The sequence below is a fragment of the Centroberyx gerrardi genome, chromosome 1 (genome assembly GCF_048128805.1).
Source record: "Centroberyx gerrardi isolate f3 chromosome 1, fCenGer3.hap1.cur.20231027, whole genome shotgun sequence".
Lineage (NCBI taxonomy): Eukaryota > Metazoa > Chordata > Actinopteri > Beryciformes > Berycidae > Centroberyx > Centroberyx gerrardi.
The window spans coordinates 13,710,535-13,734,942 of record NC_135997.1 but is presented as its reverse complement, the minus strand read 5'-3'; the positions used below and the strand labels follow the sequence as shown (position 1 = coordinate 13,734,942).

At 39.0% G+C, this 24,408-nt stretch overlaps 2 protein-coding genes across 2 annotated transcripts; both read right to left on the bottom strand.

Annotated features, from left to right (window-relative positions):
* Positions 1–2,527: 2,527 nt before the first annotated feature.
* rplp2b (ribosomal protein, large P2b) lies at positions 2,528–6,510 on the bottom strand. Its single transcript, XM_071917207.1, has 5 exons — positions 6,407–6,510; positions 5,674–5,797; positions 5,117–5,165; positions 3,233–3,328; positions 2,528–2,649 (listed from the first exon to the last, which is right to left on the bottom strand). Exons 2-5 carry the CDS (start codon positions 5,794–5,796, stop codon positions 2,570–2,572), a joined length of 348 nt encoding a protein of 115 aa, XP_071773308.1. The 5' UTR covers position 5,797; positions 6,407–6,510; the 3' UTR covers positions 2,528–2,569.
* Positions 6,511–14,182: 7,672 nt separating this feature from the next.
* Positions 14,183–20,196, bottom strand: lin7c (lin-7 homolog C (C. elegans)). Its single transcript, XM_071917185.2, has 5 exons — positions 20,011–20,196; positions 18,803–18,921; positions 18,537–18,608; positions 18,040–18,249; positions 14,183–15,733 (listed from the first exon to the last, which is right to left on the bottom strand). The coding sequence occupies exons 1-5, from the start codon at positions 20,045–20,047 to the stop codon at positions 15,566–15,568; spliced, it is 606 nt and encodes a 201-aa protein (XP_071773286.1). The 5' UTR covers positions 20,048–20,196; the 3' UTR covers positions 14,183–15,565.
* Positions 20,197–24,408: the final 4,212 nt, after the last annotated feature.

The following is a 24,408-nucleotide window of genomic DNA, read 5'->3' as shown; positions in this document are numbered from 1 at the left end:
TGTTCAGAAATTCTTGTTTTAAGTGGTCTGGTAGTTTTTCCAATATAGGCAAGGCCACATGGGCACTTAAGCATATAGATAACATTATTTTGTGTTACATGTTATGACACCTTTGACCTTGAAAGATTTTGCTGTACGTGGGTGATTAAAAGTGGCACTTTTGTGCGTAAAATGACTTTGTGTACAATTGCTACATTTGTAATTACCATCAGGGATGGACTGAAGAAAATGGGGCTGGACTTGTGGTGGAAGGTCCGCTTTTACTAACCAGTTTCTCAGATTAGAAGGTCTTTCATAGACAACACGAGGTGGTATAGATTCAATGATATGCCAGTGTTTCCGAATGATGGTTTCAAATTCCCTGCCAAGGGGTGAATACTGGATAATGCAATTGGTCCTAGACTCAGAATTTCTGTATCTGGTCTGGTAAAGACATTCTGACTGTGAGATATTTGCAAACAGGCTGTATGCCCCTGCAATCCATTCCTGTTTATACTGTCTTTGTTTAAAGCGTTTATGTAGGTCAGCAGCTTGAATTATAAAATCATCGTCAGAACTGCTGATACGGCGTATGCGACTGTACTGGGATATATACAGGTAAGCTCCGCTTAAGAGGTATAGGACGAAAAGACTGCCCATGTAGGATGGCATTCCTATCTGTGCTTTTACAATAAAGATTTGTACCATGTGTTTCAGTGTCTGTAAACAAGAATGTCTAAAAAGTTCATCTTGTGTTTATCATTTTCAATGGAATTTCAAATGACTGCTGTGATTATTAATAAAATTATGGAACTCATTAAATTGGACTTCAGATGCTTTCCAAATGAAAGAAACCTCATCAATGTACCTCTTCCAGTTAGAGATGTAGGGTAGGTATGGGTTGTGCTGGGGGTTAAGGGCAAAACTAGATCACCAAGTCAGAACATGCCTTCATGGTAGTGGATCACTCCAGTGTTATACACCCTCCCCAAATCCCCATCTCAGCCTTCATTGATCATTTTCTCCAGCCTCGTTACCTCCCTTCCATCCTATACAAAAGACTATGGAGTTCATAAAGATGATTCAGTCCATTGAAATACCAGATGAATGATTCTTAGTCACCATTGTGTATTGTTGTGTACTTAAATATGCCGTGACATTATGGCGGTTTTACTGACCAGATGTTCCAGTCATTCATATCCAAGTGGTGCAGATTGTACTTTATAGGATACCGGTATAATTGTGTAACTTATTGTCCAATTTATTAATGTTGGATTTGTTGGGTAACTTTTCATGTACTGTTGTTCTTTTCTGTCATTTATATCTTGTGTGTACTATATTGCACTATTTGGGTTTTTACATGTATTTCACTTCTCTATCTCGTCTCTCTGTAGTATCAGGTGACCTGTCACATGACCCCCTCTAATAGGTTTGTATAGTGTGTCTCTATGCTCCATGGATGTATTAATGCTCATGTCTGAAGAAGAGCTCGAAACGTCACGTGGTGGTAAACACCATTGGAGCCATTTCTAGTGTGCGGACTCTATCTTCCATCTGGGCTACCCTAGTCTTTACCACACTTATACAGGCAGTAGCCTATTCTGTGTAGGTCATACGAGTGAGAAGTTCAGTTGATCAGACTAGTCTGACAATATGAACTAGTAGCTCATTCTGAGCAGGCAGCACAGATCGTCAGAATAGCGGCACCAGGAGAACCATATGCCAGTGTTACGCAAATGTAAAAAGTCTGTTGTTTCTGCAGCGAAACGTCACCAGTCTGTGTGCGTTGTTTTTGTCCCGGTCGGTGGATGACGTAAGTATTTTTTACTGGCACGCAACATGCAACTCAGTTTAGTTTCAATATATGAATATAGCCATAACTTTTAGATCATTAGCCTGGCCACATTATGCTCATGAAAACCACGTCTATCCTCAAATGTAATTTTGAATACTGTTCTTCCTGTATATACCTTTATAACAGGGTTAAGTACCACAGATGTGATGAATGACCCTTTATCCGTTTTGGCATTTCCATCTGTATGGTGGCATCCACTTAAGATGGGAAATATGGGCAACAAATAAGGTAAACAGTGCCCTCTGCTGATCACATGCCTCAATTACATATTGATAGATCCTCTCCACAAAATCTTCAGGCAGGGTTGTAAACAAAAACAAAGACTGACAGCACCTGCAAGAATTTCAGTTGTTCTGGCATACTATAACCACATTGATTCATGATATTGAGTCTCTTTCAAATAGGTAAATTACAGTATTCAGTAATTTAATTCAGTAAATTTGGCCCAAAAGTTAACGTGAAGATTATTTGCCACATTTGCCATCCCAAATGAAACTCCACATGGCTGATTCCAAATTCTTGGGATCTATTTGTCACATAAAACTTAAATTGTACCTCTCTGAGAGCAACAATGGGCATTTTCTCACCTGTGATCTTAACACTTGGCATACTGAAATATTTTAAATTCCACATCACCATATCTGCACATTTTCAGCTCTGCCAAACTACTTTGCAGTAAAAAAGAATCCAAAATAACTTTTTTATGAACTTTATTTTATGAACTTTTGAACAGGTTTAGTCGAACAGGCCGAATCCCATGTCGTCTTCAGACTCCTCGGATTCCTCCTTCTTCTCTTCCTTCTTCTCCTCAGCAGCTGTAAAACAAGACACACTTGGATTGCCTAATGTCCCACCATAAACAACATGATATATTAAACATACCCAGTTATACTTATGGGGTCATTAAGCTAATGCATTAATAAGCAAATATTTCTGTGTCAACATTTCTTCACATAAATGAAGTTATAGTTGTTTCAAGAAAATCAGTTTTCTTTATTAAAATGCAAATTAATGCTGCAATCTAACCAGATGATCAACTCTATAGGAGAAACCTGTTGTGTAAGTATGTTTCTATATGTATTATTCTTGAGTTATAGACGCCACCATGACAACATAACCGTGGCATCACAGTGAGTTTGACAGTGAGGGATTGATTTCCAAGCCAGCTACCAGAGCAGAAACTACCACAAAACCTGCAGCCCTTGTATGGAGCACAGTATATTCCCATCCAGGTCTAACTTAAGTATTTCTGAAGATTTCATTCAGTGTAAGAGCAACTTAAGACTATTAGCAGAAAAGGTGCATGTAATCATATTACTATCCAAGGTGAAGGCAGAGATACTGTGTGCCAAGTGTCAGTGATGCTGACAAACAACATGCTAAGCTGCAAATGCTCACCTGCAGCAGGGGCTGCGGCTCCACCTGAGCCAGCAGCTGCAGAGCTGGCAGCTGCCACGGCACCACCTGCCGGCATGCTGGCCAGCTTACCGTAACCTGAGGAGAAAGGTATTGGCAGACATGAAGCACAACACAGAAAGGCTCAAAGCAGCCAGGTAAAAATATGTTTCTATACAAGTCATGCACTGTGGAGCTTAGAAATGCATTCTGCCTACTAGCCTCACATCCACTGAGAGTGGACAAATGTATTTGCATATTATCACCTTGATATCAATACTTTAATATCGACCCTCTTCACTGAACAAGTAAAAGTACATTTTTAGGCAGTGCCAGTGTCCTGAGGGATCACAGTCTGAAGTCGCAATGAAACGGCACAGGAGAATTTTGCGTCCATAATTTCACACATTTCTGATTGAAACAGGATGTTGGAGCAGGACAACGCAGGGCGGGATCATTCAAAAGTGGCTGAAGATGTAAAACAATGGGATATTCGCTAAGGAGAGAACGGCAGTTTAATTTGAAGGGAGGGGTGGAGAGGCAGGATTGTTGTAAATGTGATTGTTTTATTGGTTGGAATTGTTACGTACGGCTACTGGTACATGATGAGGTAACCACTAAAGATACAGTTTGCAGCAAGTAAAAATAATGGGATTTTGAAAAAATAAAATAGCCTTTCTTTTGGCATTTATTATTCAGAGCGTTTATTATGACATGGAGAATTAGCTAACTGTGCTAATTGTGACTTTAATTCCCAAATCTCCTTTGCAATGGCACTTTTCTTTGCCACTGTGATATTGCATCAGGAAAACTGAGTGGTAGATCTGATTTCTAGTTTGCCAATATCTCTTCCAGCACTGACAATCTTTGTTTGCATCTTTCTATAGACTTTCATAGGCCTTTATAAAGCAAAACCTATGCTCTTAAAGCAGTATAGTCTTGATTATCCAAACCCAGGAAACTGAATTTGGATTAGGGGCTTTGAGTGCTCAACAAAAGAGTGATGGGTTGAATATAGTTAATCAAAACACATTCAACCCTCAGATTTTTTGTACATTTTGTTGTGCCTTTAAATTACTACAATACATTTGTACACAAGGTTTTAGTCAGCTCTATGCTAAAAAGTGAAAAGAAAATTTGAGTAAGTGTTGTCCAAGCATAACACTCAAATAACAAATCAAACAGTGCAGAAGAATTAATCTCTTTAGGATTATATCGGCCAAGTTTCCACAGTCAAAAATCTGTTCAATTTTTATGTTCCTCGGACATGATTTTAGATTATATTTATGGAATGTGAACAGCATTTCCTGTCAAAAATTGTTTCCCCGCTATGCAAGGAAAACTTTTTAAAGCTGCAATAGACAACTTCACACATTGACGGCCCAAAATGGAAGGCAACTGTTCAAATTTTGAGAAAGAAATCAGAAATCATGCAAAATCAGAAAACTGCTCCTCAGACCCAAATTTCTTCTTAGTAGATGGTGAAGAAAAGATTTTCGCAGCAGGTTCAACCATCACTTGTGAGTCCAGCTTTCCTCTGACAGAGCGCTCGCTCACTGCTGTTTAAGAGCAAGTTTTGTATTTCCCTCTTAAGTTTCTATTTGTCACCCCTGTGCACCAGGAGGATTTTCTACCAGTGACCATACCCAACCACAGAAATTAATTTTGTCTCAATTAGAGGGGATGGGACGCTCTTCTGTGTTGCCCCAGGTCAAGATTTAGGCTGTTAAAATTGCCTAGTGCAGCTTTTACCTAGTGAAAACGCTAACTGTCACTGACCAACCAATTTCAGAAGGCCCAATGACATTTAAAAATCAAAATTTATTTCTAAACACATGCATACACACACAGAATCCAACATTCATGTGGACAGACGGCCACACTCACCTTGGGTGATCACCTCATCCACATTCTTGCCACTGAGTTCGGAGATGACCTGTTGGGAAAGACACCAAATTAAAGTGGATATCAAAAGTACGGCTGGGCGATAATTCAATATTATCGTTTGTCTTTCAGTGAAATCATACTGTGATGATGTGATTTTGGGATATCGTGACAATTCTTCTAGTCTAAACTGATGAAAACCAAATTGTATTTACAAAACTGACAAAATTAGGTATGAAACATTAATGAATATCATTTTAACATTTCAGTTTTGTTTGACATCACACCTAACATTACCATTTGGCTCAATGGGATGAACATTACTTTGATTATTTAACATTTGATTTTGCATAACAGAGCCTTATTGTGATGTATATCTATATCGAAAACAAATCCTTATGATTATCATGACATTTATTTCAACTATATTCCCCAGACCTAAAAAGGGCAAAGTTTTGAATCCATGTTGAGATGACAATTGTAGTGAGAGCTTGTCTTGGTAATGCTAGGCCACTGGGAAAGCAGTGTCAAAAACAGAGTGAATTTCAACTCATTCATACCTTCTCCATACGTGTGTCGTCAACCTCGATGCCGACGCTCTCCAGGATCTTCTTGATGTCCTTGGTCTGGGGGCTATCATTACCACCCAGGGCAGCGAGCAGGTAAGCGGCGACGTAACGCATCCTGCCAAAAGAATGACCAGATAATAAAAATATAATCACACGACTTGGTAAGATTATAGTGTCAAGTTATTTTCAATTATTCCTTTGGGTGCCTCTAGACGATTATGTAGCGTGGATAAACAGCCCTTTTGTAATAATTAATTGCTGTGTTTGGTTATATATAACGTTAAACAATGCATTTAGTGTTTATTTCCGCTGCATCAACAAGGTAGTTGGCTCCAAAAAACGCTTAACTTATGTAACATTGTCTCGAGTGTGTCTCAATGCACCTGAGCCAAGGACTTCATCTTGGCAAGACTTAGCTAAGCAATGAAGTTTCTGGTGTGTAAGCCGTCTAAAGTTTATCCGACAAACTTTTTAAAACCTGAAAACAGCAGAATTACACATTTTTTCACGCTCCTCAACCATGTGGCGGTTGCTTTTTCTTCGGTTGTCTACCGTTAGCTAGCCAGTGCTGACTTTAGCGTGCTGTAAACTAGTTAATGTCGTAATATAACGGGCTTTGAGGTACACAATCTACTCGAGGTGGTTGTTTAATCATTCGCCCTGGTGCTATTCTTATTACCCCCAACTTATAAATGTATTTATAAGAGTTTAATAAGCCACTCACTTGAGCTAGAAAGGCGAACGCGTGTTCACGGTGAGGTTATCAAGGCAGAAAGGAAGTTGCATCACAGGGTGAAAACGGAAGAAGCCTTGCCCGGTAGCCGCAGCAACGAAAATTAAAAGTCAAAAATCGAGTGAAATGTTTTATTTGCTACAGCAATTTGTTATAATTTGCACAATATGTATAGCTATTCACAAGATAATTTTAGTTTAGATCTCTGTTAATCTGTACCTAGTTAATTTGTAAAAAGGGTCACATATGACCTCATTGCGCATGTGCCGATTGGAATAAAGCAAAGCAATACAAGAGTACGCTATTTGTAGTATTCAGACAGCTAAGTATTTCTCTACAAAAAATTAATGAAATTTTGCTAATAATAAATGACTGTACTAAATCAACTGTCAGCCATCACAGAAACTGTCGGTTTCTATAAGGGCATTAAAACAATACGGAAGAGTGTGCGGATTTTAACTCTCGCTTCCTATTTTTCTCTCTGACCAAGCTAAACCACATCAAGTTAAATAAACCATAAACACAAATCCGTGTACCCTCCGTCCATTCTATAGGATTTGAAGTTTCACGCAAGTGGCTTGAATTTTTATATTGACTTTTCAATTGTACAACTCATAGACTGTATAACTTATGTGTTCTTTTGTACGACCCGGAAGTTTATTGCACAATTTGAGGATTTATCTCCGGTCAGGCGGACGGTACCATCCTTTCTCGTTTTATACTAGCGGAGCCGCGTCAAGCTGCAATTAAATGAGATCCCAACGCGAAGAAATCACACCTTCAAATCGCATACACATTACCATAATCGCATATCGTCTCTCTGAGCTATTTTGACTTAAGATGTCACATAACTGCAATCGACAATTGCGATTGTTTTTGAGTTTTTGCTGCAGCTCCCTCTGCTGCCTCACTATCCCTTGTGCTGTCTGCACAACTTGGCAACTGTGACTATTTACAATGTCATGCATATGCCAATCACTGTCAAGTGAGTGTTTTTTTTTACCCAAATATATAAATAAATCAGATTTACTTAAGTCGGCACCTTTGTGTCTTCTTCTGACATTTCATTCCCTCCCAGTTTGTGACTTAATAGTTTGTTCTTTACACATTGTGCTGCAGCAAAATGTGTGTTAAGGAAGGTTTCTCAGGTAGCCTATGATGTTGCTTCAATATGTTGAGCTGGTTTTGTCTTGCGGTGTATCCTTAAATCCACATATCAGAGGATATATTTGACAATTTATATGCATCTTGTGCCTTCAATCCTCCACTTAGCCATTATCACTTACCACACCATAATGCCATAAATGTAGGGCCGGATTAACCAACCACAGGGCCCCTGGGCACACATGTCCTATTGGGCCCCCCACCTCTCGGTACGCACCCACACACTTTAATTTAACATACTAGCCTGTTCACAAACAATACAAACGTAAACCTTTTACAGGTTCAAAGAAATCTGGAACTCAGATTTAGCAATTACAAACTGCCATTCCTTCTATCTAGAGCTCGCTCATTTGAGAGTGATAACATTTGTCCAACCCCAAGGCAAGCTTTAGTTCCTAGTTTTAGGTGGTGAGGTTTCCCTTTGTTTACATTTGGATTGCAGGTTGTGGCTTTAAGGAGGCGAGGTGATAGGTGGCGAGAATGAAGGACCAAACAAGACTAGGTAGACCTAGTGCAAGCTGGGCCTCCTCTTGGCTTTCACACCCTAGTAAAATACGTGTTCTGTACTGCCCTTGACCTGCTCTATCATTTTCAGTCACATTGACCCCTGGAGACATTTTGAGTTTAATACAATGTTGGAAAGAGGGGCATTTATGCCCCTTTATGTCACCAAACTATGTTTTTGAGAAAAAGGGCCTCAAAGTTTGCTGTCTATTTTGAGACATTTTGGCTAGTCATAATGTAATGAGAGATATTGTAAATTAGCATTTAAGCATTTAGCATTTAGCATCATTACATTACGACCAACCAAAATGCTAATTTAAGATATCTCTAATTACATTATGACCTGTCAAAATGCTAATTTAAGATATCTTTTTTTACATTATGACTAGTCAAAATGCTAGAGGTATCAAACACAAGGCAGAGTCCAGTTTGGGATGAGGTTTACAGTTAAATGTTGAAATTTATTGAAAAGGTTTGACTGTCTGTACCTAGACCCCCCTGCCCCACCAGTATATAATTAGTGCTCTGCATCTTAGCTGGATGATACTCACTAAATGCACTGCTCATAAACATACAAGCAAGAGGTGGCAGTTTAATAATTGTGATTGGGGCCTCCGCATCAAAGGAAATGTCATTAGAGGCTGTGACTTGGGCCCCCATAATCATAAACTGTGGCCTACGGGCCTATATCTGTCAGGGTCCCGTCTGACTGCACATTTCAATTGAAATTCGTGAAATGTTGTAAAATGCATTGAACACGGACACGGTACTTAGAATATTTTGGGGCCCCTGGTGGTCTAGGGCCCTGGGGCATGTGCCTTGCATGCCCGGTCAGTGATACAGGCATGCATAAATGCTTCTTTTTTTTTTGTGACACTGCAAAACGGTGTTGTACCATTTATTTTTCCAGCCCTTTTCCAGCACTGCCAGCCCTTCTGCCCCCCCTCCTTTACAGTGTCTGTAATTCCCTCAAACACAACAAACTCTATAAATGTTCTCCTTCTTTAACCACTCAAAAGTAGGTGTGCGTGTGTGTGTGTGTGTTACACTGTAAATTAGGATGGATCTACTGTTTCTCCTCTGCCTGCTCCTACTGCTGCTCTGGCTCCTGATCCAGTTATGCCTCCTGCTACTTCCTCAGCTCCCGCTGCTGTGCTTGCTCCTGGATGTGATTGATTTTGGTTGCCAGGAAAGATGAAGTGAACCTTCCCCATGTGAGACTCAGCAATGGATTGCATCCACACTGTAGAGAAACCAGCAGCTGTGCCCCGGTCTCAAGTTGTAGTTGTTGTGAGCCACCAGCATCAGCCATCTTGCCTGGAACGGGCCCCACTGCATCGCTGTTGTGCCCAATTTTTGGTTCCAGGCACCCAGTCCTCATCTACCAGAGCACTGCAGACATCTTTGTGTGGATGCATGCATCTATGTGCAACCACCTGTGGAAGGTTATGTTAATACATCCAGAGTGCCTTCAGTAAAAAGACGTTACGTTTCCCTCTCGATCAGCAACAAGAGCTCTTACCCTGCTGTGGTCATGGCTCATGTACTTGCTGCTCTAGGTACTGAATTTCCACAAAGCATCTGGTGTATGCGGTGGGCATGACAATTTTTTAATAGGAGTGCAGACTCCACTACACAACCCGCCTCTAGCGTAAGCCAGCCATCTGAAGCAGCAGTAGCAGCAGTAATAGAAAGTGCAATTGTATAGGACTAGTCTTCCATTTTGGGATCAGAACTAAAGAATTGATGGAGACATTCTTGTAAATATCATATGGCATTTTATCACGTCCGCTCTTTGATTCACTGTTTTGATTGTGGAAGGATCACCACTGTGGTCACTCTCCATCCATTTCATTGCCTTTGGTTGTTGTTGATGTCATTCAGGCCTATTTGGGAAAGCTATAGGAGACATTGCGTGTGACAAACCCATCAACAGAGACCGGCCTCCCTCCCCTCAAAACTCGTACAACTTATCGTCATTGTTGGGTGAAAACCTTGTAACTCCAATTTTGTTGATTTTCATGTTTCATCTTAAATTGAAGGATTGCATGCTCCCCTATGGGTTGAGAAAGTTCAGCGGCCCTTGGGCTTTTGAAAACCTTTCAAAAGCCATTGGATAAATTGAAAAATGCATGGTTGTCAAGCCTGAAAATGTAACATTTTGGAGATAAGTTTTCACCCGACAACAGCCATATGCAGGAATGATATGAGACAGAAGACAGCAAACCGCGACAATTTTAAGTTTAGTTTATTTTGCTTCTAGTCCAATTATTATGTTCTACATTACATCACTACATTATACATTCCACATCAATGTAACACAGTAAATTGGACAACAAATTTAGAATACAACACAACCTACAATTAATAATCTGAAACAAGCAATAAAACATTCAATGTGTTATCAAAATTTTCACAAATGTTGCAAGTTTGGTCTTGGTACTAGAAAGAAAAAAAAATCAGTTCATATACATCAAGTATCTCAGAACAGGAGCACTGATCCAGGCCAGTTTATCTCCAGTGATCCTACGTCAGTGCTGCTTTTCTGAGAGGCTCGGCGTATATGGCCCTGGAACACAGTCAAAGTGGAAGTACCAATCATTCCTGGAAAGTTTTTTAGGAAAATCACTTATAAAAAAGGGAGAAAAATATCAAAACAAAACTATTATAAAAATACTCTATTGACCATTCCAATATATAAACAAGAATAACGGGTAGAAAGGGGTAATTCACAAAATTCTATCATTAAGTCAGACGATGGTCAGTAACATTCGGTGGAGCGCATGCCTTATCAATACCAAGTCCTTCTTAGTTGCATTGTTTCCTGATTTACATGTGTGTGTCTTCAGGGAATCTAAACTAATCTGGGGTAATACACAATTTGTGAGAAATAAACTATATATTAAGACTTTTTGACTTTTATATAAACCCCTCCACTTCTGCTAAATTATCTCTTCTTTAAAACAAAAAAAATGCTGAAAAGCAGCCTATGAAATGGTTAGTCTATTACTAACCAAGCTTTAAGAATTTCACATAAGCCTATTCTTCTACATGCACCCAATAACCCATTAATTAGGTAACAGAGCTAATTTCATTTGTGGAAATTCTTACTGCAAACAAACTGATCTCATACAAGCCTCTCAACTGGACCAGAGTAGCTGAATTGAAAATAACAGGGTTTTCTTCTGGATGATCTGATCAATACGGGGAATATTGAAATAATAATAGACATTGTAAACGGCTAATCACAATATGCAACTCCAATGTGTCCCTGTGCGCGAGTGCCGAAATTGTTAAGCACTATTATTACACTTCTGCGCATAGTGTGTTAATGTGCCAATTTTCAGTTAAACACCTGTAAGTAAAAATGATCTGCACAATCAGGAAATTTCCAAAACTTTGAAATTACCTTGCATAGATATTCGTTTTGCATTCTCAAAAATTTTGCAGTATTGTGTCTGTGTAAATGTTATTTATACATTTTTTTCCTCAAAAATTCAGCATTTTTCATAAGGATTAATGGATAACAACAGAGAGCACATCCATAAACACTACGCTATGTGCTCATCATGTATTCTGCCAAATGATTTTTGTCACATATTTCAACAATATTAAATTAAGATTGTTAATTCAGTACAGCTTTCTGACACTAACTTGCTTGGGTAAAGATAATCCCGCTCTTCTGGCTGCAAGTAAACCTGACATGAAATGAAACATCCTACTTTGAGTCACAATGGAGAGTGTCAGATAGATCTAAAGACTATTATGAAACAAAACCCAGGTCCCAAGGGGTATTCTGTGTTTGCTCCTACTTCTACTCGAGTAAATTATAATTTTTGTCCTAATTGTAAAGCAAACGTTCTCACCTCACCACCTGCAACTGATACTAGCTTTCTTGATATGAACAAAACCTAACTACTTGCAAACTTTGTGCTGATAGTGATGCATCATTCTTTTGCAAGGGCAATGTCAATTATTTTTGCAAGGACAATTTTGAAAAGCACAAAATACCTTTTTTTTGTCGAGATGTACCTAAGAAATACTTTTGAATGAGCTATTCTTTTACCATTTTCTTGAGTACTTAATTTCCTAGGCAAGTGCTCTTACTCTTCTACTTTAGGAAAAATTCACTGGGAGAGTCAGGAGTGGATAAAAGAACGGAAACACCACATGAAAAAAGACTAACTTTGGAGTAAGTACATCACAAAAGCAGCTAAACAGGTGAGTCATATTAAATTGGATGCGAAGAGTTCAAAAGAGGCTAAACAGTCAATGCCAGAATTTCAGGTGCGTTGGTCACAAAAAATTACTCAACAGGCAAGGGGAACAATCTGGACAATCATGACAACATTGCTGATAAACTGCTTCAGCAAAGCGGAACAGCGGTCACAAGGCCAAACTCGCCCAACAGGATAGCCACTTAAAACCACAAAACTACGGCCTCAAAGTTACCAGAGAACTGAATCAAAGCCCCTGTGAGTGAAGCCACTGTTCCCTTCATGATCTTCCCATACTTCAAGATGACAACGCCCCCATGGACACCATAGATGACCTCCATGGCCTCCCCAGTCAGCAGATCTAAACATCATTGAGCCTGTATGGGAAGATCTGGAGCACAGGGTGTGAAGTTAATTTTCACCTCCTTCATCCCTTAAAGATTTTCCCTCTTGAAGAAAGGTCCAATATCCGACCACACAAAGTTCAGGACTTGTATGACAGCATTCCATTGGGGACTGAAGACGTTTTGAAGGCAAAGGGCGGCTCTACTCCTCGTTAGGTACTTGACATTCATATATTGTTAGTGTTTCCGTTACTTTATCCACTCCCCTTCAGTTAAATAATTCAGTACTGTCTCCTTCTCTCAGTTACATGATGTATTGATCCTGAGAGCGAACAAGAATATGGCTTAGTCAACTAAAGCCGAGTTTAAACATGCTATATACATACATACATGCTATTGCATCCACAGGTGGAAACAATATACATTGTTATGAATAAAACTCTGGAATGAGCAACAGATTTGTTCCTGGTATGTTTTGGTAGTCCCACACATTGAAAGACTGGATGACCTGGGATTTATAAAAAAACAAAAAGACCATAATTTACATTGAAATCAACCTGACTTCTTTCCTGGGAAACAGGACAGAGTTTCTGATTACTTGTTTTTGTTGATTTATAGTGCGTGATAGAGACATTTAAAGCCTCAGTGCAGCTACGTTGTTTTTTTAAAAATTAGCATATTTAGTATAGGTGTAAGGGTAAGATTTACAGATTAAAAAATTTGCTGTTCAAAACCTTCTCCTAACAAGGTCTTCTTTACCCATAAATATCCCAGGTCATCGGAAGAACACAAAAGCACGGTGTATTTTTCTGACGTAGAAGTGTTGATGCAAGGAATGGCAATGTGACAGCTAAACATGGGCTTTACAAACCCATATTGAAACTATGAAGTTTGTTTATGTATGTTATATTTATAGACATTCGAGTAAAGCCTATGTGTATAAGGGGTTTATTGAAGTGGTTGGTCCATAGCCTGCTTCAAATTGCATATCAATATAAACTTGCCTGTTTGGCAGCATTGAGTAATACAATGTGTCATTATCATTTTCACTTATATATGATTTGTAGTTTTGTATATTACATACCAAGTACCTGGTGGCCCTGTTGGCTTTCATGGTGCAAAGACAATTGTTATTGAAAATAAGGAGAAATTAAATAGAGTGAAGATAAAATATCTACTCAGGGCAATAAATCTTTCTTTTGACACTCTGTTTCATACCTTTTTGTCTAGAAAAGGTTCCAACTTATTGCTCTTTTGAATTATTAAAATGTCTGGTCTTAAATCTTTGAATGGTATACAACCGTCAGAACAGGAAAGGGTTATTCAAATCTTAAAACCTTAGTAAAACCTTAGTCTACATTTCTGCACTGTTAACCCTTATCGTTGTCCCTGAATTTCTGTACTGTTAATCTTCATCCAATTCCTTTAAAGGGGTCAATGATTAAAGGGATGTAGAAGTTAGAATGAAGCGGATATTTCATTAAAGACAGAAAACCCTCTTTAGTCCTGTAAGACATACCAGAATAGCCAAACGTTAAAAAAAGGGGGGAAATATTACATAAAATAAATAAATTGAAAATAAGCACAGATTTATGATCCACCCAACATTGTGTAAAATCATGCTGAAAATGTGCACAGTGGCCAGATTTACTTGAGTTTCACACCTGCTATTTCATTCATCAAAACAGTAATGACAGCTCACATTCAGACATAATAGTGTCTTAAAGAGATAGTTTGACATTTTGAATTTAATCTTGTTTTCTTCACTTGGCACTATCAATGAATAATGCAAACAACGCTAACAAGCAGTTTTTAGTATAGCTGAAGGACAAATGTGGTAAATGTAGTAACAAATGTAGTACCCAGCAAAGAAAAATATTAGATATAGTACATTCCCTATTTAGGCCAAGACAAATTAATTAGTAGTTCAACAGGTTCTAACTCTTGTCATGCTGGCCGTAGAGGGTTTATTTCTTACTTTTATATTCTTTTAAAAGCTGAAAGTGAACATCTGGGTCTCTGTGGCTGAGTCCCCATTACATCACTTACCTGCATGACTACTCAAACCCCATAGTACATGTTCAGCTTTTTATAATGTGGACTATACAGCATGGCATGATGGGAGGCAGCCTAGAAGGTAGGCCTTGCTAAAGGCTGCTTAGGTAAACCATTACTATTGATCTGAAGTGACCTTTAAGTGATTCTCCCCACTTTCAAACGTACAACTATGTCTGATGAAGTGAAAGTCTCGGCAAGTCTGAATTTATAAGCTTCCCTATTATCAAAATGCCTGTAGAGTGGCACTTAAACTACAATTATGTCTTTTTCATTCTGAATGTTAGTGGGCCCATTGCATCAAGGAATGGTTTTACATACCTTTAATCTTTATTTGTATCAAATCAAATGATGTTTGAGAATAACAGATGCAAAGCATGTAGTAAATCCCGCCACGAGTATTTAATTACTTGATGTTAAATCTTGGAAAAAAACAACAGGGACCGTGAACACAGTACATAAGATAAACTTGTTTTGCCCTGAGGCACTTGGTAGTGGCTGTGTTAAAAGAATTAAAAACACTACCTCTTCAATCAAAGGACTTTTGTAGTTGGTCTCAAAAGTTCTCAAAACTGCATTCAAAATGTCAATTCAAAAATAATGCACAAGGCGTGAGTGACCACCTACATTTAGATCATGATCAGTCTAGTGTTCTCCTTGAGTCGTAGTGTCCAGTACAGTAACAACAGTGGATTTTAAAAATGCTACAGAAAAGGGTAGAAGCACAATATATGTGACTACAAACTAAACTTGGTTCAGTATCATTACGGTTTTTAGGGAGGAATTTAAGAAAGAGACCAGGACAGATGGCCAGAAGGCTAGAGGAGGAGAGAGGTGGGAATTGGGCATCAATTCGGAGAGAGCTACTACTGGGGATAGCTGTTCTGTTGCCGGCGCTTTGCCGACCTCATTTTCTCAAAGCGTGACTCCATTTCCTCTAGGACTTTGGGGGTGTACCTTACTACCAGCTTAACTGTGCCCTGAGCTGCCTTGAGGAGTTCCACAGCTTTCTCATGGTGCTCACCTTCCACACTCTGGAGAGAGAAAGAAAGACACAGAAATGTAATTCTCACAGCATGCAACATTTTACCACAAACTAGAAGGTACAGTTACTGTAGAAGCAACAAGCTTGTATCATGCACGATCATGAAAGCAATATAAGCAATGACTAGCACAAGTTCAACAAGAAAAGCTAAGCAGCAACTTTAGAAGCACATTGACCTCAATGTTTTAAGTATTTTATAGGTATTGGAGTGTTGCCATCGTCAGCCCCGACAGCTTGGCTCAACCGTACTGAAATTTGTAATTCAAACAGAGATTGTAATGCAAGAATTGAATGAGCTATAAAAACAATGGAAGTCTGTAAAGCTCGTAAAGCTCATGGCCCACCTTGAATTTTATAGTTCCTAGGGTGAAAGTGGTGCCATCATGAACCCCTTTCCTCTTTTTCAGCAACACTGTGATTTACATTCATAGTTAAGCCTAGGTCATACTGCAAAACTGTCCAAATCGTGCCTGACGAAGGCAGTTCAGACTAAACAACTGGTCTTGAGTAAGTGCTTGCTATGCTGGCGGAAAGGTGTGTACACTGAGCGTTCAAGCAAAGAAGGAGCATCACACAATTAAGAAACTCGATTTTGTCATTCAAAAACATTTTTACATTCGTTCAGAACAGTTTGCTGTAAATACAACTACATAATAGGTGTTCTATTGTTGCTTTTTCCAATGGTACTGAAGCAATAGTCTACATTTACATAGATTACAAATGTATTTTGTAAAATTACATTATTACAGCAATAACGTTGATGAAGAATTTTGTATGAGATTTCCTCCACTTTATCTGTAATTATATAATAATGTAGTTTGATCCAGGCAGGTTGACATTTTAATTTGAATGGCGTTTATTCCACCAAAGAAAGCAGAGTTGGGAATCTGTACTGATGCAAAACGTCTATGTGAGTGGAGGCTGTTGATGTTAACAGCGACTTATCTTCTGGTTCATTCTTGTTGTTTCTCTGTTGATCTAAATTCTGATTGGCTGTTGCCAGGATCACTCTCAGTTTTGCCAACCTTAAACCGCTTCACACTACATGAGCCCAGCCCAGACTAACCCCAGTGGTCAGAATGGTCCAATTCGGCTTACCATCAATGTAAAAATCGTCTGATGTGACCTAGCCTTTAAACACATTCTTCAAACACCTGAGACAGCCAGTACAACCACAGTCTTCTACTCTTGGCCAATGAGCAGCTCCACTACAGCTGATGGAGGGTTAAGTGCCTTGCTCAAGGGCACCTTTATAATAGTTTGTGAGGGAGGGGACAGTGTTACTTGTTCACATTCCCCAACTATATTTTCCCACGCAGTCTGGGGATTAAATCTGGCAACCTTCCAGCCACTTCTCCAACCTCTAGGTTACCACCTCCACATTCACCCCATTTGTTCTCACTAATTTTTGGATAGATGCCCAAAATATGTAACTGTCTTTGTATTTTTTCTTGCAACAAGCCAGCTGGATTGATTCTCATTAGTATAGTACTTCTCCTTACTGAGCCGACTACAGGCCATTGATGTAGCAGAAATAAGCTACAGTATGGCTGCAAGACAACTGGGTGAAGAGTGTATGAGTGTATGATCCTTAAGTTTGTTCTGCACTTCAAGAAAACCCAGGGGCAGACGATTTGAAAAATTGTTATTTGAAGTATACCGTGATATAAACCCTCACCATCCACAATTGAAAAATTATTGCAATATAAAATTCAGGCCATATCAGCCACCATTACTACCTTTCAAAAACAGTTACTCCACACACACTCCTAGTGTAATTGCAACTGCCTTCTTCATTAGGTCAGCAAGTCTGGTGACCAACTACATGTCGTCAGGGGTATTTGTATGCGTCAACATGTGGTTTTCTGTGCATTTGGGTTATCTTGCTTTTGCCTTGACCCATGTCAGCGGCCTCAACAGGAGTGGTTATTTCAACATTACAGAGGAGTTGTGTAGCAGAGCCAGACACTGCACACAATGTGCAGCTGATGCATGGTAGGGGTGGGTGGGTGGAGGAGGGAGGAGGGCTTTTGCCTGGGCTGGTTAGTCACATCAGAAGTTAGTGATGTTATGAAATTGTCAATCAGCCATGCTTCCTAGATTGGCTATGTTTCAAAAACAGCAGTTAAGGGTTTTGGTTTGTATTTTAACAGCTTGTGCCAGAATACTCTTATGTTGATATGCATAAATGGTACACAGAATGAATACACATCCATTGACTGAAATGTGTGTCAAGCTCAAGCATCAAATGTAACATCGCTGGAAATCATTGATGACTGTGTGAATTGAACGTACCACTCCATTAACAGAAAGAAGCTGATCGCCTCTCTTTAGGCCACCGTGTCGGTCAGCGATGCCCCCTGGGATGATCCGCGAGATGTAAATTGGAGAGTTTTGCTCCTTTCCACCCATTATATTGAAACCCAGGCCTTCTTCTGTCTTGGGTAGTTCCACCACACGAGGATGCGAGTGCCCCTCACTTGCTGCAAAAGCCGCCACAGTAGCCTACAAATGAACAAGTGGTGTTATTAAGCAGTACTCCATTGTCCCTCAGTTCCCTTTGTAAATATACTGTACTTAATGCAGTGAACACCCAAACCAAAATGTTTGTTTAATTGGACATAATTATTAGTACACAAATTGCCTGAATCATCTTGGGCACACAGAAAGGCCCAATCCAAAACAAAAAAAATATTGGGGGGGTATTATGATTTTTATGTTTTTATTCAAATTTTAAAAACACAAAGCTAGTCAAATGCTTGGGTTTTAGCTGGTGTTTGATTTTGGTCTACCTTAGCTGTGGCGTTGGCCCTGACCTCAGGACTGCTGTTGATGTCCACCGTTTCGTACACATGCTCATATACCTGAGAAACATTCCAAGAGACAATGTTAGTCCAACATTTCTTCACATTCAAACTACAACAATCCAAATTTCCAAATGGTGAACAAACCGGTTAATCAAAAGAAATTCAATTGTTAAACACTTAGCCTTTGAGATCAGTGGACTAATGCCCTCTAAGAGCATAGTCTTAGATGCAGCAAAGACAAAGTGGCTCACCTCTCTAACAGCATTACAGAATTCACTCTGTAAAACCCTTTGCAGTGCCTGCAGCTTCTGGGGAGGCACTTCCCCTGTCCTCTGGAGCTTGTCAAGCAGTTCAATAGCACGGGAAATATCTGTCAACAAGAACACACGGACCATCACCTAGGCTATCATTTGCGTCTTCAAATTAAGACATTAACAAAGGCAATGACTACTAAAGGCATGGTTCAAACCACTACAGATATAACTAGGACTATGATTCCCCCCCCCCCAAAATGATTAATTGCCTCTACCACCACAGAGGGAATTACACAAACATTACATTCTTGTCACTTCCTCTGTGTAAATGTAAATAGGAATCATGGAATCATGTGTAATTACCTCCATAAACAAAATAAATGCAGCAAGGTGTGCGAGCCATTTTCCATTCCAATATTTTTTATTTTTCCTCTCAAATGTATTTTTTCACTTCAAGAGTACTTCTCTACTGAAATGGTTTGAATGAAAAAAGGACATCAGCTAACTGCTAGCTCGTCCTGATTTCAGTATTTCACCACCTAGCATAGTTAATGTTCCTTTGGCTGTCATAATGGCGAAGCAGGTTGTTCCACATGCATTTATGCTTCATATCGGCCTAATAACATTTACATTTAAAGGGTTTTGTTTTGAAAACAGTCTAGTTTAGCTAATGGGTTTCGCAAGCTTACAGCGACAATGCATTAGCAAGAACATAACATAACTGTGATGTTAGCATTCCTGTTTTATTATTCCTTCGGAGTTTGAGATTTAACACAGTGTCTTTTGTGTTGAGAAAATTCAAAATTTCCACATGCCCATTCTTGCTGCAATTGATCATCAACCTGGTGTCACAAAGTTTATGTCCCGTTCTTTACGCTAGCTTAAATCGTAACAAGTAAGCTAACAGTCAGCTAACAAACTATTCACCGTCTGTTGACGTCAGGACTTGTCAGTAATGTTAGCTAATTCACCAGCCAAAATATGCTAAAACACTACTTTAGCTATCTACTTATGATGTGATCATACCAGATAGCTGCAAGGTATCGTTAACGTAATGTTAGCTAACTAATGTAGGAGGTTTGTAAAGTCAAAGACAACACAGCAACCACCAGCTCGCGTTAGCTAAGCTAACATAGCGTCCCTCAAACATCACGACAGATCACAATAAAACTCTAAGCTAGCGCTAGCTACCTAATTAACGTTACCTCTTTCCAACCGGACGGGCTCCCCAAGCGATGCCATTCTTGAATTTAGATGCTCTGTGATGTCAGGTAAACGTTCCGTTAAATGCTAGTTATTTTAAACTAAATTTGGTAATCCTAGTTACTGACGCTAAACCGAGGCGATAAACCAGATTAGCCAAGTTAGCTAGCTAGCCAGTGTCATGGTGCGTTCCAGCAATCCTCGGAAACTGGTAAACTGTAAGCACGTTCTTCTCCGTGGTTGCTGGCGGTTCGTGAACCAACATTAAAGGAACATACCACCAGCTATTGAATGTGTACAATTATTCCTAACTAAATCCTATATTCTAAACATTTCAGAAAGAAAACGTGCAACGTCCTTTTCAAATATGTCACAATATCATAAAATGATCATCTGTGGCCCGGTGCCGATAGAAACTCTTTCTATATATTTCTTGAGGATCCTTCCCTCTCATCTTTAATATCCAGTGCCTAGTGGCGTATGATCTTTATACCTTAAGGCTTAAGTGTCTCACTTAATAATTTGATTTAAAGTCACACTGAAAGGAAAATGACATTTTCCCATACACCTATTTGATAATGTATGCCCAAAAAAATGGCAAAAAAACCAAAACAAAACATATTTTTATTTTTATATCCAAATCTCTGTGCCTTTACTTCCTGGAAAATGGTGACTTCATTGTGTACCAGGAGGCGTACATAAAAATACCAACCAATAAATCCATCACAGATTTTTTAACAATCCCGCCTCTCCATCCCATCAAATAAAACTGACTTTCTCTCCCTAACTATTATATCATTGGCTTACATCTTTGGAATTATCCCTCCCTGCGATGTCCCGCTCCAATATCCTGTTTCAACAGGAAATACATCAAGTAAGGAAGTAAGATGTTCCCAAAATGTAGTTTCATTGTGACTTTAACTTTGGGTAGTGGTGCACAACCCCCAAATTTCTGTTCCCAGATTTCTGAGTTGGTTCTGAATCCAACTGTGGGATTTGCTGGAATCAACTCCCCAACTCCTATAGAACATTTGAGACTGATGTGTATGCAGCACCCAAAAGGCAAACGCCTCATATACAATTTATCCGCCAATTTGATGTGCCTGAATTCTTAATGCAATCTTGCCACCCAACGGTTCGTACTGTGGATTGTATCTTGACTGAAGTTCAAAGTCTTGTTCGGGCTAGCAAGCTAGTGCTAACTAACTAGAGCTAAGGTCGGCTAGCTGGCTATTTCATCGATAATAATAATCACAATATTTACAGATCATTACTACAAACATTTTGAATAAAAAGTCAAATAATAAAATGTGTATTTAACAAGATTAATTTATTGAAAGCATACATTGTTTACTAACTAGTTGCTATATGCCAACCACTCTTCTTCTTTGGTGGTTTGATCACTTCCAGTTGAAAACCACAGATTCTGACAGTCCGCTGCCAAAGCAAAGTTTGAAATGTTTCCATGGTGAAGGGAGCCGCTGTCCACAAGGGGGTGTTGCATGTATTCTCTTTTACTGAGGTCCTGTGATTTCTGGCAGAGCCAACGAGACTAGCTTACGTGAATTGTGTACGAGGGTTAGGGTTAGGGTTAGGGTTAGGTATGCCATGGTAACTCTTTTGTCAGGGAACAGCCTAAAGCTAGTTCATGCAAATTAAGAAATCTAATGTTGCAAGAGCAATAAGAATTTTGCACCAATTTACTACATAAGACTCATATGATCTTAGTTAATGTGAATACAAAATGATGTGAAAACATATTTGCACATCCGGTATATTTGCTCTAAATTGACATATTTTGTTTTCTTCATATTCTCAAATTCTTGTCATTTGTTCTATTGCATAGATAGCCTATATATAGATTTTTTTTTTTTTTTTTTACTTATTTCATACTGTAGCCTATATACAGTATGTCACAATTTTTATATATTTATATTTACATGTTCTGCATTAATTTTTTCATTGTGCCACTAAATTACTATATTATATAATATTAAATTATTTTAACAATTAATTTGAATATTAATCTGTTAACAAAAATCAATACTTATACTGGCGCTTATATGTGTTGCTTAGCAACCACTGCGGCCACTGCTAAAGCATGGCCTCTAGTGTGTTTTATCTTAATTTGAATAGTGACACTACATGTAATTAAACTAGTAGATTAAAGATGAACTTTGCTCACTAGTGCTACTAGTGACTACTAGTAACACTAGTGAGCAAAGTGGGTCCCCGTACAACAACAAATACACTTATGTGGTTTTCAAGCACGTGGGCGTGAGGATGTACGAGCACGGAGGTACTAGAAGCTTTTGACGGTGGAGAAAAGTTAAGTTAGTGAAAGCATTTTGTACTGATGCGGACGTAGCATTCTTCTTCGACTGGTAGGTCAGCTTGCTAGCTAGACTAGCTAGGTTACTTGTGTAACAATCTTATATTGAGCTGGAAATACTAGTAAATGATGTGCAGATAGGTGAAGTATGTGGTATGGTTACCTGAAACACCTGCAACTTAGGCCGTCAATCAAATGAAGGGGCGGCTGCACTGAGATCAAGATGTAAACATTGTAACCTTGTAAACATAAAAAATTAAAACATTCCGAACATCTTTGAACGTAATACATTTATTGGGGTCTAACAAGATACATTATATCTATATGAGTGAAATTGTGAATGTAACATGGGAAAATCCATTGTTCACCTTTAATAGGACAAAGGCCCGTCTTCTATGTAGAAATATAATGTCAATACTTTTTTTTTAACAGAAGCTGTAGTCAGAAGCGCTAATTTCATTTCTTCTAATGTCTTCCCTAATGGTTATTGTATTTTTAAATAATTGTGCCATTAGGAAGATATTTGTGTGAATTTCAGTGCATGTAAGGGGGCATGCGTGGTCCTGTTTTTGGCTCCGGGCCTCGGGCTGCAGTCTATACATGTGCATGCATTGTTCTTGGATATACGCATGCGTGCTTTACGGCCATATAAGGCAATATGGGCTTCACCCTGCAGGCTCCATCAGTGCTGGCTTCCAGTAATCCCACTTCTTCATTTTCAAACAGACTGGTAGAAAGACAATGGGTGATGGCATTTGTATGTGCTTATAGATATTGGCTGAATTTTCCAAAATCATGGGAATAAAATGTGCAAATTCTATTTTAAGGTGGATTTTCACTGAGGAGTAGAAATCAACAGCCATTTTTCCAGGAGATGAATATAGAGCCTTAGTATAATATTAACAATATATATTTTGCCTTGAATGACCATTATGAGCCAACCTCAGTATCTCTTGTTGGAGAGTAATGGCATCGACCATTTGACAGATGCTAAGCTTATCTTCTCTCTTGGAGTTGGCATATAAACCCTCTACTGTCATCAGACAAGATAATCAAAATAACTCACAGCAACTTCATCAAGCTCCTCTGGAAGATCTCAGAAACGTAGAGAAGAGAGTGAAGCGTCTCGTCTGTGTTCAGCAAATTGTTTCCCAGATCTCAAAATGTCGGATCCCCTTCTTCTTCAGAGGGCACACCAACACACTTACCTTGGAGTTGCCAAAGAAGAAGTAAAATGACGAAGTCTACCAAACTTGTGATCACATATAACACAACTATTAGCCACAAATGAAGCTTTTAAAGATGGGCTAAAAGTGAAAAAATATACTACAAGATGGTTTTATTTGATTAAAATGTTATTAATTGGAGTCTTTGTTCGCTGGTCATCCCATACTTTGTGCCTCTCCATCTATAACATCTGTTTTTTTGTTATATAAGAAAGTTCCTTCTGTCTCAAATATGTCAGATTAGTGCCAAACTCAAAATAGTTTAATTTGGAAGTGTTTCATAATGAATGCTTGAATGAATTTATTGTTACTACCACCTTAAAGTATGGTGTTTGGACTTGAACAGTGTGGAAGAATCGTGTATGTATATGCTGTGCGCCGCCAGACCTGTAGGTGTTACTGCAGGCTGGTTGTATGTAAGATTCTACTTCCTCTATAAGCTCCACCCCCCAAGCAAGTATAAATACTGAGCGGTATCTAGTGTCCGGTGAGAGAGATTAATTTAGTTGCCGCGGCAGTGGTCTTCTCCCGTGCACGTAAAATAAAGCAGAATCAACAGCAGTCCACTGAGTGGTTCTTGAAGGGTTCCACGACAACAGCAAGGGTTTCTCACTAAGTTATTGAGTTTTTATCTGCAGCTGTATTTCAACCCAGACGTTTGGCTTTTCCTTTAGATCATAATGACCATATAGGTCTAAAAAACCCTGATAATTGGCCTTTTATGTAATGATTTATACGCTTAAGATGGGACTACCTTCAAATAACAGGAATATGTTTTAATTATCATGTTCTTTCAAGCCATCGTGCATCAGTTTGGGTGACGCCATGAACTCATGTATGTT